At 36.1% G+C, this 14,870-nt stretch overlaps 3 protein-coding genes across 11 annotated transcripts; 1 reads left to right on the forward strand and 2 right to left on the reverse strand.

The window, feature by feature from the left end:
* Positions 1-4,251: 4,251 nt before the first annotated feature.
* LOC147545929 (protein MIZU-KUSSEI 1-like) lies at positions 4,252-5,362 on the forward strand. The gene has a single exon (XM_086634163.1). The coding sequence runs from the start codon at positions 4,305-4,307 to the stop codon at positions 5,277-5,279; it is 975 nt and encodes a 324-aa protein (XP_086490289.1). The 5' UTR covers positions 4,252-4,304; the 3' UTR covers positions 5,280-5,362.
* Positions 5,363-6,246: 884 nt separating this feature from the next.
* On the reverse strand, positions 6,247-12,007 carry LOC147545930 (Plasma-membrane choline transporter family protein). 9 transcript variants are annotated; one of them, XM_086634159.1, is made up of 7 exons: positions 11,863-12,007; positions 10,844-10,943; positions 9,540-9,660; positions 8,383-8,727; positions 7,340-8,284; positions 7,004-7,237; positions 6,247-6,911 (listed from the first exon to the last, which is right to left on the reverse strand). In XM_086634159.1, the coding sequence occupies exons 4-7, from the start codon at positions 8,695-8,697 to the stop codon at positions 6,735-6,737; spliced, it is 1,671 nt and encodes a 556-aa protein (XP_086490285.1). In that variant the 5' UTR covers positions 8,698-8,727; positions 9,540-9,660; positions 10,844-10,943; positions 11,863-12,007; the 3' UTR covers positions 6,247-6,734. The 9 variants fall into 9 exon arrangements, with proteins under 9 accessions (XP_086490285.1, XP_086490281.1, XP_086490282.1 ...); XM_086634155.1 differs by lacking the exon at positions 11,863-12,007 and having other exon boundaries at positions 7,340-8,290; positions 10,844-11,130; XM_086634156.1 differs by lacking the exon at positions 11,863-12,007 and having other exon boundaries at positions 7,340-8,290; positions 9,540-9,650; positions 10,844-11,009.
* Positions 12,008-12,050: 43 nt separating this feature from the next.
* On the reverse strand, positions 12,051-14,743 carry LOC147545931 (protein TRAUCO-like). The gene is made up of 2 exons (XM_086634162.1): positions 13,297-14,743; positions 12,051-12,600 (listed from the first exon to the last, which is right to left on the reverse strand). The coding sequence occupies exons 1-2, from the start codon at positions 14,546-14,548 to the stop codon at positions 12,335-12,337; spliced, it is 1,518 nt and encodes a 505-aa protein (XP_086490288.1). The 5' UTR covers positions 14,549-14,743; the 3' UTR covers positions 12,051-12,334.
* Positions 14,744-14,870: the final 127 nt, after the last annotated feature.

Here is a 14,870-nt window from a genome sequence, read left to right on the forward strand (position 1 = left end):
GAATCAGAGATATCAACTTCTCTGTTTCAATTACTGAATTCTTCCAATCATTCAGATCAAAATTTGAGTACCACCTTTATTCAAAACTGTATAAACATCTTATTACCCAATATGAACAGAGCTTTCAAAAATCTTATTTCAGATATAGATTACCCAATAACAAATTGGGAAATGAATTCCATAGATGAATATCTCAATTGCACCTTAAATTCAATGGAATTCTTGAATTCCATTACTTCTTCAATCACACACCTTTCTCAAACTCTCATGACTCTCTCCCATGCCTTGAGTCTTACCCAATCCTCTTCTTCGCCAAATTTCGTGTCGAAAAGTCTTAAACCAATAAAACAAGAACCTTGGTCTAGTTCAAAGAAAAACTTGATTGAAAATCAAGAAAAGATGAAGTTTGAGTCTGAAAAGGAATGGATTATTCATCAAGCTTTGAAGGTGAAAAAGAGTGTATGGTATTGGGTTTATATCATGGTCGAATCTAGTTTTCATGGAGATATGAAACTAGACATGGAAAATGAATTATGGGTTTTTTCGTCCGGGCTAGTTAATCTCCAACTAAGTAGTGTTTATGAGAAAATGAGCAAGAAAAAGAGTAATCAAATAAGAGAGGTGATCAATTTAAACAAGACTTTAGTTGAGGTTATTGTGGGTATTAATGAAAGAGTTAGTGAAGAACAAGAGACAAATGATAAAGTAAATGAGTTGAAAGGAAAATTAGAGGAATTAAGGAAGATGGTGGATGATATTAAGGAAGATATTAGTAGACTTTTTTCAGACGTTTTATTGGGAAGAAAAGAATTGCTTGATAGTTTTCAACAAAGGAAGATTCAAAATGTATAAAACATGAATCCTTTTGATTGTACAATATTGTTGTTGTAACTTATAACATTAATTCTAATACATCTTGTGATATTTCATTCAAATTATTGTAAATTGTTGAGGAGGCGGACCATCGATTTGGTCATGTGAATGAAATTTTAACCAAATCGATCAAGCCTTTTAGAAAGTTTGAGTTCACATACACAAACTGATAGTTAGTCTAGCAAGTAGTGGAATCAAAGCCGATTTTTTATCAGTTCGACTCATCAAACTCAAAAACGGAGCAAGGAATAAATTTTGATTCATCTATCACTAACTAAAATTCATTTATTATGATGCAATATCAAAACAATATTGTATGCTTATGACACTAACTATTTTGTGGACTTTAGTATCCTCCATAGATCTCATTCGCGTATGATATATGTATGTATATCATTGTGTAATTGATAAAATACCGAACCACCAATTGTTAATTTGTGGGTAAAAAAGTTATCTCTTTTCCCCGTTACACTGTCTATTGCTTGGCTCATTGATGGTAAACCCATTTCGAGTGATACTGTTCCAGTGAATTCGAGGAGTTTGTACATTTTGATGGCATGCATATTAGGTTACTTGCCATTTCGGAATGTCAAAGTCGAAACAAGCGCAAAATGTTGACTATGAGAAATGCACTTAGGTGTATTGTTGCTTGGTACTTTGCTTATTAAACCTGGAGGAATCTATCTTAGCAAGAACTTAGTGTCTAACTATTTTGTTCTGGTCTCGTTCGATCATTCAACATAGTTAGCTATCCATGGTTCAGTTGTTCTTGGTAAGCCATATATGGTGTTGAGGGTTTTGCCATGCTGGCATTTTGAGACATTGGAGAACACTTTTGAAATATGTGTGTGAATGATTTTCAAATTGTGTAGTTATAACACTCTTGCTGTAGTACTTTTTCCACTTTCAATGGTCTGCAGCCACGCCAGGATTTGAAACCCCGGGTGATACTAGTGTTATCGCTTTGTACGTCAAAAGCTTCAACCATGTCTTAGCGATCGAAGAAGAAGAAGACCTGATTAACTACTTCTAGTATTACTATACAAGTTGATTTCGCTGAACCAATTTCGTCAAAACAAGATGGAAGCTAAGAGTGGAGAAGTAGTATCAGAGCCATAATCATCGTTCGAGGTGTATTTCAGAAGTGCTCTAGAACTATCACATGGTTATGGAAGCTGCCATGGCTTCCTAAGTAGAAAAGATTCCTTCTTTTTCTATGAAGCTACCAACTTTCCATCTACTCTTGTTTCTAAGCTATGGTCGATCGTTAATTGGAATAATAATAATAATAAGATAGGACGGGAAGAGTTCTACCAATCACTTCAACTTACAAGTTTGCTGCAAAAAGGTGATGAAATTCTGATAGCTTATTTGGAAAACGTATATCCCGATTTAACCAATTTTGACAAGGATGTGTTACCTAAGCTTGATTAGCTAATGTACCACCACCACATATTGCTAAGTTGAAGAAATGGTGGTCAAGTTCCGACCCCAGAGTAGTTACTCCAACATGCTCGCGGCCCATGAATAAAGACGCTCTATGTAACCTACCAGGTCGTTGGCTTGAGGTAACCCCAGATGAGTTGAAACAGTATGATGGCAGACCTGGCTCCAAACCGTTGCTCGGAACCCGCATTATCATACATGAACCCGAAATTGGGGCGACAATTGACAAACTGAGATTTAGGCTTCCAAGTCTTGAAGAAGATCTACCTTGGTTGCATTGGGAAGATCTGCCAGAGTATGCTAAACAACAAGTTTCCAAAGAACTACCACTGTTACCCTTACTAATATACCATCACTAACTTCTGTTTCTGTTGAAGTCATAAGACTAGTTTTGAGTTGCAGGTGCTCCTAGAGTAAAGAAGATGCCATTGCACCAGAAACCTGAATTAGGAACAAGACAGTTTCTAATACTTCATGAGTAGGGCTAGACAAAGTTCTGCTTAGAATTGGTTCAGTCTCGAGACAGTTTAGAATCGTTCTAAAACGGGTTGTAATCACAAGTGAAACCCAAATTAGGAATTGGGAGTTATCTTATACTTCTAATTCAATACTTCGGTGTGATGTTTAAATTCCAGCATACTCACCTTGTTGTCATATTTTGGATGTGTTTTACGTAAGCAATGGGTGTGGAATGTATTATGCAAAAACCTAGAGAAAATGGGTACCACCCATGAACTATATTCTACGGTTGAACTAGTATAGTTGTATTCTCAATTTCATGAAAGCTTTATCTACTAGTAATAAAATTCAATTTGGTATTGTTAGCTATTCTAAATCTTCTTTCAATTTCTTTTAGCATGACTAGGTTTGGAAAACAACCCTGTCATCATATTGGATTGGGAAAATTGGCCACAAATTCCTTGCACAAATTTGGATATATGTAGGATGGGCGCGATTTGCACAAGTTTACCTAAGAAGATGAATTTGAAGAAAATATTGACATATCTTTTTAACCAGGAATAACAGAAAATTGGGATCGAAGATTCATGACAACCACGTAGTAGTGTTTTGCTCTACTGATCTGTCATTAACCTTCTCTCGTAGTCTATGTGGGCAGGCACCCGTAGTCCACAATTTTTGTACACAGCTTCTGCCATATAGACTAAAAACATTATTAGGAGAACTTATAATAAGAGTAGTAGAGGACATTATACAACTTTTCATAAGTATATGACAAGACACGTGCAACATGAAACAAAATCAACAATTAATTTTATGAGATAGGTACAATTGTATAATAAGGAATCAAAGGCTAAAACAAGTTGAAATCAGTGATAATGACCATTATGACGAACCCAGACCCTACTTATGGCACGTTAAATTTAATCTGAACCATTAAAGTATTAGGTTAACAATCAAATCGATCAGAACGGCAAGTGTTTTTGTAGTTGGAACCGCCCAACTCATTTTTATTCTTTTATAACTTGAATTAATCAAAGCTAGACATAATCAAACCATAAACGGAAACAATCAAATCTTTTTCTCTTTTAATATTTTAAAACAAATTAATGAAAGAAAGAAGGAATATGATCATTTTTAGCTTTTCTTTTGTAAGTAATTTATTAGTTATAGGCCAATGACATTATTATTGATCACTTTTTTTTTTGACAAAATTATTGATCACTTGATCACTCTCATGTCACCACTCAAAAATTCTAACCTACTCTCTCATTGACTTTTTAGGTGAATAGTAGAGATTATTTATTTATTTATTTTTCTCACAATCTTTAGGGAATAAAATAGAAGATAATATGTCTTTAGATAATCACATCATCATCATCATGTATAAATATACATCTATAGTAACCATTTGAATAGCCACATCCCAATAGAACCATCAAGTTTCCCCCCTTTCTTTCTCTTTTTCTAACCTCTATCTATATAATTACCTTAATTTGTTGTTAAACATCTACTAATTTTCCACAATGAAAGAAGTTAGCTTACATAGAAACAACACAAATTCAAGAATAACAAACAAGATTATCCCTTTCAATTATAAGAGATCATCATCATCAACAACATCCTCATCATTGACAAGATCAACATCCATCTCAAATAATGATAATCATCATTACTACTACTCTTATCAAGATGATCATCATATTGACTATCATTTTTCACTACCTCCTACTCATGAAAATTCACTAGTACCTAAAAAATATGGTGGTATTATTCCTGCTCGACATTTGACATCGACGACTGAAAATATTAAATCCCCGACTTTCTTTTCGATCATTCGGTCGTTCTTCTGTCAAATCTCGTTAACGAATTTATTCACTACGACAGTTTCCGCGTGCCGATGGATTGCAAGCCCTACAAAACTCATAACCCATCATCCTTCATCATCAACTAATTTAGGACGGAAAGTTATAGGTACACTCTTTGGACTCAAAAAAGGTCATGTTAGTTTTGCGGTTCAACCCGACCCTCGATCCGAACCCGTTTTATTATTAGAATTAGCCATTTCTACGTCCATGTTAGTAAGAGAAATGTCATCGGGACTAGTTCGAATTGCACTTGAATGTGAGAAGAGATCTTCCCGTAGTGGTGGCGGAGAGAGGCGGTTGATGGTGTTGCCGCCACCGGCAACAGGAAATAAATTATATCAAGAGCCCATGTGGACTATGTATTGTAATGGTAAAAAATGTGGCTATGCGGTTTCTCGGGTTTGTAGAGAATCCGATTTACATGTTTTGAGGACGATTCAAACAGTTTCAGCCGGTGCCGGTGTAATTCCGGTGGATAAAGTTAGGGATGGGAATGGGTCGGAAAGTGAACTTATGTACATGAGAGCTAAGTTTGATCGAGTTGTTGGAAATCGTGACTCCGAAGCATTTTATATGGTTAACCCGGATGGAAATGGAGGACCCGAACTCAGTATTTTCTTACTTAGAATTTGAAGAGAAATTTCAAATGTTGAGTTGTTTGGTTTCAAACCATTATTTGAGAGTGATAAATTATATATTAGTAGCTTAATTAGAAACGATTTATTATGTTTAATTTCTTCTGATCCATGTCTTTAACATCAAAAGAAGCATATAGTCTCCTACGCCCAGTTGGTTTTTTATTAGATTATGTCACTTATAATTTGTCTTAGATACATATTTATTTTATTTTTAAAATAGTCTTATACACATGAGTGTATAAGACGTAGTAAATGAATCAACCGCTCTTGGTTGGAGTAGTAAGAAGTCCAGTCTTTCACTTGAGAGGTCAAGTGTTCGAGGCACGCTGACAATTCTAAAAAGAAGAAATACTAAATGATTTATGTTTTCATTTATAGAAAATTTTAACTACCCATTTATCTGATAAGTCTTTCTCATCGCATGTCCATAAGGCTTCGCAAAACTCTGTCCAGGTCGAACCCATCCCAGAAGCCTTTGTGTTCTTGAGACCTAGAAGTAGGGATCAAGAAGCCCAACAATGGAGCTAGTAATTGTTCATTTGAATTCGGTGTTGGATTAGTATACCAAAAATTGATGGGTTTCTTCTGCCTTCAACAAGCTTTTGAGGTACTAGAAAAGAAAAGAAAATGAGATATTTGATGCACAGAGTCATAAATGAGCCGATGTTAGGGTCGAAAACAAACAGACGAGAAAAAAATATATATTTTGATTTCGATTTATTCGGTAGGCAAAGTGTTGTAACTTAAACATAGAACGAGGACAACCTGAACTTCACCAGTCCAAGTCTCTGTCTCTTAGGTTGTTGTTTCGGTCTGGATATTGGTTGTCTGATTCATGCACTATGAACCCGATCTTTCTAACTGGTCCAACTCAAATAAACAAAATCTACTTTAAAAAAAATAAACAAAATCAATCCAAAGCCACTCAAACAAGTTGGCTTTTTAAATCTGTTAAAACAATATTTTGAAATACTAATCAAATCAATTTAAAACTCAAGCTAGGTTTAGATCTTATTAAGGAAAAAACGAAAATTACTTTACCAAATTGATTATTAGATAGATACACATGTGGCAAGCAGAGCTACCCATTGGAGAAGACCATCCAAAAAGTTTGGATATCCGACATCTTTATGACAAGTGGGCATCACACCCCCACAGACCACTCACTCTCCTGACATTTGAAGAATCCAAGAATGTGAATTGTCATCATCAAATCATCATCTTCTCCACTTCATGATGGATGCTCAATTATTTCCATTTTGGTGCAATATGTTGATCCGGGTCAATGCTGCTGGATTAGTGGATTGGACCATATAATCACTAGCCTCACCTTAGGGTTAAGTTAGAATAGATAGTGCCATCCACAGATTATTATGATCATTTATAGACATGATCCAAATGGAAATCTAATTAGTTTCAATGGGTTCACCTAAGCTTAGGCTAATCCTAATCAATTTCTAAAGCGGCGAGGAACTCGAGGAGTAGGCAAAACCATTTCACGATCCGCTCTAATGAGGTTTAGACGGTCAACAATTGTCTTGTCAAACAACCTGTTTTCAGGATTCTCTGCATAACAAACGTAGTAGCAGCTTACGCACGCGTGAGGTAATGCCATTCCTATCCTAGTCTGCAAACACGGATCACACAACAAATCACTAGTATTAGTTAAGCACGGAAGTCACTAATTAACGACGATTCTTCAAGAAGAGAAATACTAACCAAGAGGTAACCAAGGAAAAATGCAAGAAGTGAGACAGTAGCAGTAAAATCCTTGTGAGTAGAAAAAGTCCAAGAAGCAGTAACCAGAACACAAATGGAACCACTACATATTCCAGTCAAGAAACAAACAGAACTGGTTATATCTGCATCCACTATTGGTTCCATCTCCTGTCTCTCAAATAACTCCCATGTATCTTCTGATGCCTCCACAAACCCTTTCCCATATGCTGCTATCTGCAAAAACAAACAACCAATTACCCAATTTGTCAATCGAAATCATCGATGATTCTTCGTTCCGGTTTTACTTTCATGCTGGTTCTTAGTAAGAATGTTTACCTGAACAAATGCCCAGCCATTGCCGTACCGGAAAATGGATTCCATAACTCTAAGACAACAATGAGCACAAGAGAACATGAATTCATCTTCACCTTCCAATAAATTAAGACCTCTGGCTATAACTCGAAGAGCTTCGATGGCTGGAACGAATAACGAACCTAAACAAGCACTTCCAAGATTCCTCGATAAGGCTCTTTGAAATGCAAATTGTGTACTACATTGCATTCCTCTTAGATAATATAATGAAATCACTCTACTTACAGTTAAATTCGCGACATTTCTTAATACTTCGGCTACCCAAGCTAAACTAAGTATTAATGCAAGTATAATCAATGGAGGAAAGTAAAAATTCAACGCTCCAATTACGGCGAAAATCCATGAAGTAATCCATATAAATCCTAAACCAAGCATCCAATAAGTTGGTTGATTTAAATCTCCGAATTTAGGGACGGGTTCGAGAGATTTCGATAAAATTTGACTTGTAAATCCAATTCTCGGAGTAACCCAACAAGCATAAAGTCCAGTTCCAATAGCGAAAGCAATAAGAGCAACTCCAACTCCATCAGTTGAAGGTTTTTGGAAGACAGGGAGAAGAATTCCAGCTGCAAGTGAAGTTAGAAAACTACTCCAGAGTATGAATTTAAGAGTGAAAGATGGCCATAATCTTATAGCTTTTTGCCAAGTAAAAGCTAGAATTATACTTAAAATTGCCGATCCTTCAATTTGAGGTAAAAAGTACTGTAAAATCCTTTTCTCTCTCCTCTTAATTTTTCCTGGTTCTATAATTCCTTGAAGTGCTTTGTATATAAGAAAACCCATTAGACCAATTACTGCTACTAGATGTAGTAAGAACAGAAACAGAGAAATCCTGTTTGTGAATACCCTTGAATTCAATGTTTTCATCATAATCATAGATTGCTGTTGTTGTTGTTGTTGTTGTTGTTGCTGCTGCTGAAATTGATTTAATCAAAAAATTAAGACAACCCCAGAAAAGATTAGGACAAATTAAGGATGATATATGCATAAATTTTGAATAATCTTACTTGTTGAGGCATAGAGAGAGGAGGTATTGGTGGTGGTAGATGACGATTAACATGATGGTGGTGTTGATGATGATGAGAATTAGGAGAAGGGGTATGAACTTGAGATGATCCTTGAATGACAATCCTTAATGGGTTAGTTGGATTTAGATTTTGTAACATGGAAACTTTAAATTCTTCATCAGTAGATTTATCAATTACTTTTTCTTCATCTAATTTTTTCTCTCCCTTGTCAATGTCTTCTTCTTCTTCATTTCTGGACTTGTTCATAATCACTCTATCCTCCTGATCAAGACCATCTTCTACATTCCTCTTCATCTCTTCTTTTTCTTCTCTCTCCTCCAGCACCTAAACAAACAGAGTTAATCTCTCATGAAATGTTAACCAAATAAACATAATATCATAGAGATAGAAAAACAGAGAGAGAGAATGTCCTTTTTTCACTTACACTATCTGGTTTAACACCCATGGATTGGAGATTAGGAAGTCTTTTGTGTTCTACAAAATTACAAATTCACTCAGCTTTACTCTTCTTTTTGTTTTTTAATATTTAGAATTAGATTCAGACACAGTTTTGGTTTTGTTTGTTTTCAGTTACTTTTAGTATCCTCCCTCATTAAAGCTATTAATAAAAGAGAGAGAAGAAGAAAAAGTACCGGCATTATCTTTAAGTCTAGTGTTTTTACTACCAACACTGCCAAGGGGAAAAAGGCATAAGTGGGCCTTACAATCTAAATGGAGCTTCAGAACAAACGTGGTTTCTGACCCTTCGAAAAGACAACCACCTACCTTATGTGGAATCGGTTGGTATAACTACCCAGCTGAGTTAAATCGTATCACGATCGAACGGATCAGCTAAACCGGCGTGGTGAACGGATCAACTAAACCGGCGTGGTGAACAGATCAGTATCCACAGATTTACGAGATTTTGACCCTTGGATCCTCGTGTCGTGTATATTACGACTCCTTGAGAATTGATACATACAAAATTAAAAAATCACAACAGGAGTAAATAAAATCACTATTTTTAGAAACTGAATTCTTGTTATTGTAAATAAGAAAGAATGTGTTTAATAATAAAACTAAACAGAACTCCAAAATACAAACAGCAAAAGCATTCAAAACTCATCGGAACAATTTGGAGACTGTGGGTATTTTACCTGGACTCTAAGAGGGTAGAAGACCAGGCATAGATGCCAGAAAAAAAAATCCTATTTCTCAGCATCAGTGGACGAAAATAGAGCTTGAATCCGCTCAAATCCTGAAATATACTGTGATAAACTGAAAATTTAAAATCACTTATTATCATCACATATTATATATCACAGACAGATGATCATGTAAATAAGTGGAAAGAAAGAGAGACCGGAAGAAGGTCATCTCAACAAGGATCTACAACCTCCGGATCTATTAGAATTTAACGGTATTCATAGGAGTTCCATTTATACGTTTAGTCAGAAATTACTCTGCAACTTCTCTCTGTAGCTAAGTAGGAATATGCTGATGTACAGTACCATATTCATAGCAACAAAATCTACCTACCAGAAGAAAGGATGTGGCATGGTGACACAGTTTAGTCATAACTGAATCTACATGGTTACAGGCAAATAGCAGCTTACTTGTTTCAGGATACGGCACAAGAGCATCGACTAAAATTTGAAAAAATAGCACGGTAAAGTATAACATGACATACTCTAAAGTCTAGACACAGAAGAAGAGCCAAAGAAGACATGAGTGCAGTTATCTTTCTAATTGTCATGCATCAAGATTATTAGCAACTAAGCAGCAGTTGGAATGACATAATATTATCAAATAAGGTTGATTAAGCCCCATTAATTAAATTAATCTCAGTCTGCTTATGTAGAAGTTGGCAGCTGTCCATCCGTAAGCTATTTCATTTAGTTTCTGAACCTGATGGAAAGATCAGGGTACTATTGTATTCTACCAGACCCTAGGTCTAAAATAAGGATTGAGTTGCAGTTCAGATCCTGAAATGCTTTAATCACAACTTTTTACCCAATAAGGGTGATCGGGCCTTGTAAAAACTATAGCATCGTACACAGTATACATACTCATGCAAACATACAGATTAAAGATCGTCTTCGAATTTCTGTTTGAAGTTTTTCTAAATGAATCAAGTAAAAAAATATAGAATCATGGGAGCTTCTAAGACTAGGAGCCCACCTCATTTCAAACTTTGAGTGAACAATCTGCTATCGTGAAAAAAATTTATACAATAAGATGTATTATCATAAGGTAGGTAAGAAAAGAAGAAAATGATACTAAGACGGTAAGACCAAGTTATAGCAGATACGTGAAAATGTAACCCTAGACAATTTTTTGGGAAACCGATAAACGAAGTAAAACATATCATATTTTAACAAATAGCTAATATTTACTCCGAAATCATAAGAATTCGACAGTTTTGCAAAAGAAAAACATGTTGTAAGAGAGAATCACTTACTAATCACATGCCTTCATTCACTGCTTATTTCATATTCCGTCGGGTATTCATTGTCCTATTCAGTGCCCTTTTCCTGTTCTTCCAAAAGATTTTGCAGGTACTTGTTATGCCCTTGTACATCATGGAAAATTCTGTCATAGTGCCAAACCCATCACTGTCGGATTTCTCTTCGGCCTAAAAATTTCAGTTCTCACTTCCATGACTCTTCCATCGTTGGCCACAGTAGCTAGTAAGTGTTCACCAGTGCCACTGCTAATACCTTTTCTATAATCCGCAACTGTGGTTTACTGAGAAATTATTTTTAAATGTTGTTTGCTGAAAAACTGATCCTGCTTAACCTTGCTAATAGATAATAGCAAAGCTGTAATATTTTACAGGGATGAACTTCTCCAAGAGACATTCCACCACAGCCTTAGATACAGTACTAACATACTACTCCGTAGACAATTTACAGTGAACTAACACTAAAATTTTCAATTTTCAGAGTTACCGAGTAACTCGCATCAGACCAAGATCTGCTGCTCTGGAATATATCGAAGTATTTGAGTCGAAGTGTCTCACTTTACCTAATTCCAGAGAAGAAGAGTTCAAACCTAGGCACAGTGAATAATTTCAAGACAGAAATAAAGAATTGGTCTCACTAGCCTGAAACTTTATGTGAAACATAATAAGCTACTCTTAAAACATCTTAAGTCCCAGACTGCAGAGACTATTAAAGGAGTTCAGGAAGTGTTCAAACTTCAAAGGGTTTATGTTCTTAAGGGATGAGGCATGGATTTTATATGAGAAACCAACGTATGGAGGCATAAACACAGCACAATCAGTCAGGTTTATCTCTTTAATGAGTTCATAGGTAGTTTATATTACTGCTCCTCGAGCAGGAATTGCAACTTAATAAATTGTTCTGTTGGATTAACTAGTAGAGTTTACGAGAAGAAAAAAACAAAAGAAAAACATAGCTCAGTGTATGTATCCGAGGGCAATCACCTCGTAAAATCAAAATACATAAAAAAACGTACCCAATCATAAGTTAAGTTAAAAGTTGTTGATATAGAGTCATGAAGCCCAATGCGTGAACCAGATATCCTCATTAAGTTAGTTATAAAACTGCAACAAATAAATGGTGCCACTGATGCCGGTATATAATTCATAACCAAAAGAGAACTCCACAAAGAAGTGCACATACAAGTGAGGGCTGAGGGGTAGATTAGAATTAAACCATCCATTCATTGAAGTAACCTACTAAATCAACAAAAGATGTAAAGATATCATTAACAATTTTAAGTTTGTAAGTAACCAACAACACATTCAATATTGTCGTGAAGCATAAGCGCATTCAGGACTCAGGAAAATTCTCTACTTCAAATGAATCTTCCTTGGCTATCTTAACATATAATAAGTTTTCTAACACTGATATAGATGAAACCTTAATCACAAAGATCATCCACACCTTAGCGCCTGCGTTACTGGTAATGTCAAGAGGTTATTTCACTACTGTTTCTTCTCAAGGGATTCACCATTCTCGGGTCTACCATCAAATCCTTGATATGGTACTTCAACCATTGGGGTCGGTTTTGGGCGGTCTCCGAAGTCCTGTGGTAAAAACTCAAAATCAGGACCAAAGTTGAACTTGACGACACAGTTGGGCTGGTTGGGGAGTGTATACATTGAAGCAGCTGGATAGTAACGTCCCCCACACAAATCTTTGAAAGCTACACCTTGAAATATTCCATTTCTGAAGAAACATATCTCACTTCCTGCCAAGTAAGAAAAAAAAAGTCTTCATGAATAGGAAAGAAGCAAATCATTCACCTGACTTGAAAACAAAAACTATATGTTGATTTGGCATAATGAGAATATGCGATTTAGCAGTACACAACACTATCCCTTAATGAGAATATATTGATTTGGCAATTAACATCTTACAAGATAATATCGTTTGCTCCTAGTTATGAGTATAAAATGGTAATAAAATACGACCTCTGAAAGCAACCCCCTCTAACATACCTCTTAACATGGGTGCCGTTACACCAGCAGTTCTATCAATTAACCGTTTTAACATGGCTTTACGTATGTAAATTGTTCACTACAATGAGCAGTTATTGCTTCTTATCTCATTCAACTCATTTAGTCAATCTCACTCATATTAGTAAATGTGAGTGAAAATCATATTTAAGTCCACAAAATTGTGGAGAACCATGGATTTCTTAGTGAGTCGTATCATGCAAGATCATCATTGTTACATGGAAATGACCCATTTTACTTCGTCTGAGTAAAATCAATCCAACTTAAACTATTCGACTGCCGAAATAAGTCATAAAACAAATGCGATGTCATGGGCTGCAACCAAAACAAGTCAACTCTTTTCGAACGAGGTTAATAGCATATAAATTTATTTCGCGAATGCCATGCTACAATACGAATCGAAAAACATATATTAAAATGAAATTCACCTGGTACTACTTGTGGAGATTCTTCTTTTGCCTCCAACTTGGAAGAATACTTCTGCCCCTTAAACCAAAACAATTGTGTTGGATTCGGCGCATATAAATTTCCTTCGGGCAGATTAATATAACAACCAATGACATCGCCTTCGATATAGCCTTCTTCTCCATACTTCTCTCTCACAGCTTTATGAACCTTACTCCCATCTACATCTCTATACCCAAAACTGTTCCCATCATACCCAACTGGTGCCTGCAAGTCTCCTTTCTCAGTAGACCAACCTAACCTTGTATGCCCTGTCTCTCCTAGTTTCAAAACCCTAATTTCAAAATACCAAGCCCCTTCAACAACACCTCTTGTTGCCCTAACCATTCTATACCCCTTTGAGCTTCCAGCAGAGAATCTATCATCACTCAATTCAACTTTCTCAGCTTTATAAACTTTTGATAAACAAATTTTCATATCTGGTGAATCATCATTTTTGTCAGGGAACCGATGAATTGGAGTAATTAGAACAGATTCTTCAGCTACAGCATCAACATTATGATAGTTGTTGTTATTGTTGTGATTTCCATTGGTATTATTTGATTTGTTCTTCTTTTTCCCTTTGCGAGATGTTGATTTTGTCCAAACACTATTTGCTTTGTTCGTTTTCTTCTTTGGTTTCTTCAGTATCTTTGCTGTTGGAGGGATTTTTTCCACAGATTTCTTCGATTCTTCTACTTCTTCCATTTCTACCTCCTCTCCTGATGGAATGATTTTGGGAGGTGATCCAAACGGTGTGAAGGAAGCAAGAGATTTTTGCTTCTTTCTAGGGCTATTTTCATCTTCGACTTCATCTCCTTCTTCCTCTTCTTCTTCTTGTTCCTCTTCTCCTTCTCCTTCTCCGTCTCCTTCTCCTTCTGCTTCTACTTCTTCCTCTTCTTCTTCTTCTTCGTCATCATCTGAAACGGTTGTGGTGAATTTTTCAGAAGGAAGTTGTTTGTGAGTTGGGAGTTCGTCGTTGTCGTCTTCAGATAGTTCGATTTCGCTAATTTCTTCAGAAATTTCTGCCTCTTCTTTTGATTGTTGTTTCAGAGAGGAGCTATCGTTGTTTTCAGTAAGAATGGGTGGTGTTTTGGTGGTTTCTAGGGTGGAAATAATGGTAGGTTGAGATTGAGATACTGGTTCGCCATTCTCGTTGTTGCTTGTTTCCTCTTCTTCTTCTTCTTCTTCTTCTTCTTCTTCTTCGTCTCCGTAAATTGATCTTAAATTTTCCATATCACTGAAACTCTCTCTAGTCTCTCTCTCTCTCTCTCTCTCTCTCTCTCTCTCTCTCTCTGTGTAGTGATCGGATCACGTATCTAATTAGGAGTCTCGGACTAGGGTGAACTGAGTTTGGGACTGGCTTCAATGTCCCTAGGTTGGCTATTAGCCCACCGGATATCATATCCCAGGGTTTTTTTTTTGAGAACCGATTGTCGTTACAACATGGTACAAGATTTTATGGTCTCTAATTGTGCAGATAGATGTATCTTCACCAAAACCTCTACCACCCGAACCTGTCAGTAGATGAAAGGTACGCAATGGCACTCGATGAAGT

This window comes from Eschscholzia californica, unplaced genomic scaffold (assembly GCF_041429995.1).
Source record: "Eschscholzia californica isolate CP2 unplaced genomic scaffold, dmEscCali1.0.p SCAF_4, whole genome shotgun sequence".
NCBI classification, from domain to species: domain Eukaryota; kingdom Viridiplantae; phylum Streptophyta; class Magnoliopsida; order Ranunculales; family Papaveraceae; genus Eschscholzia; species Eschscholzia californica.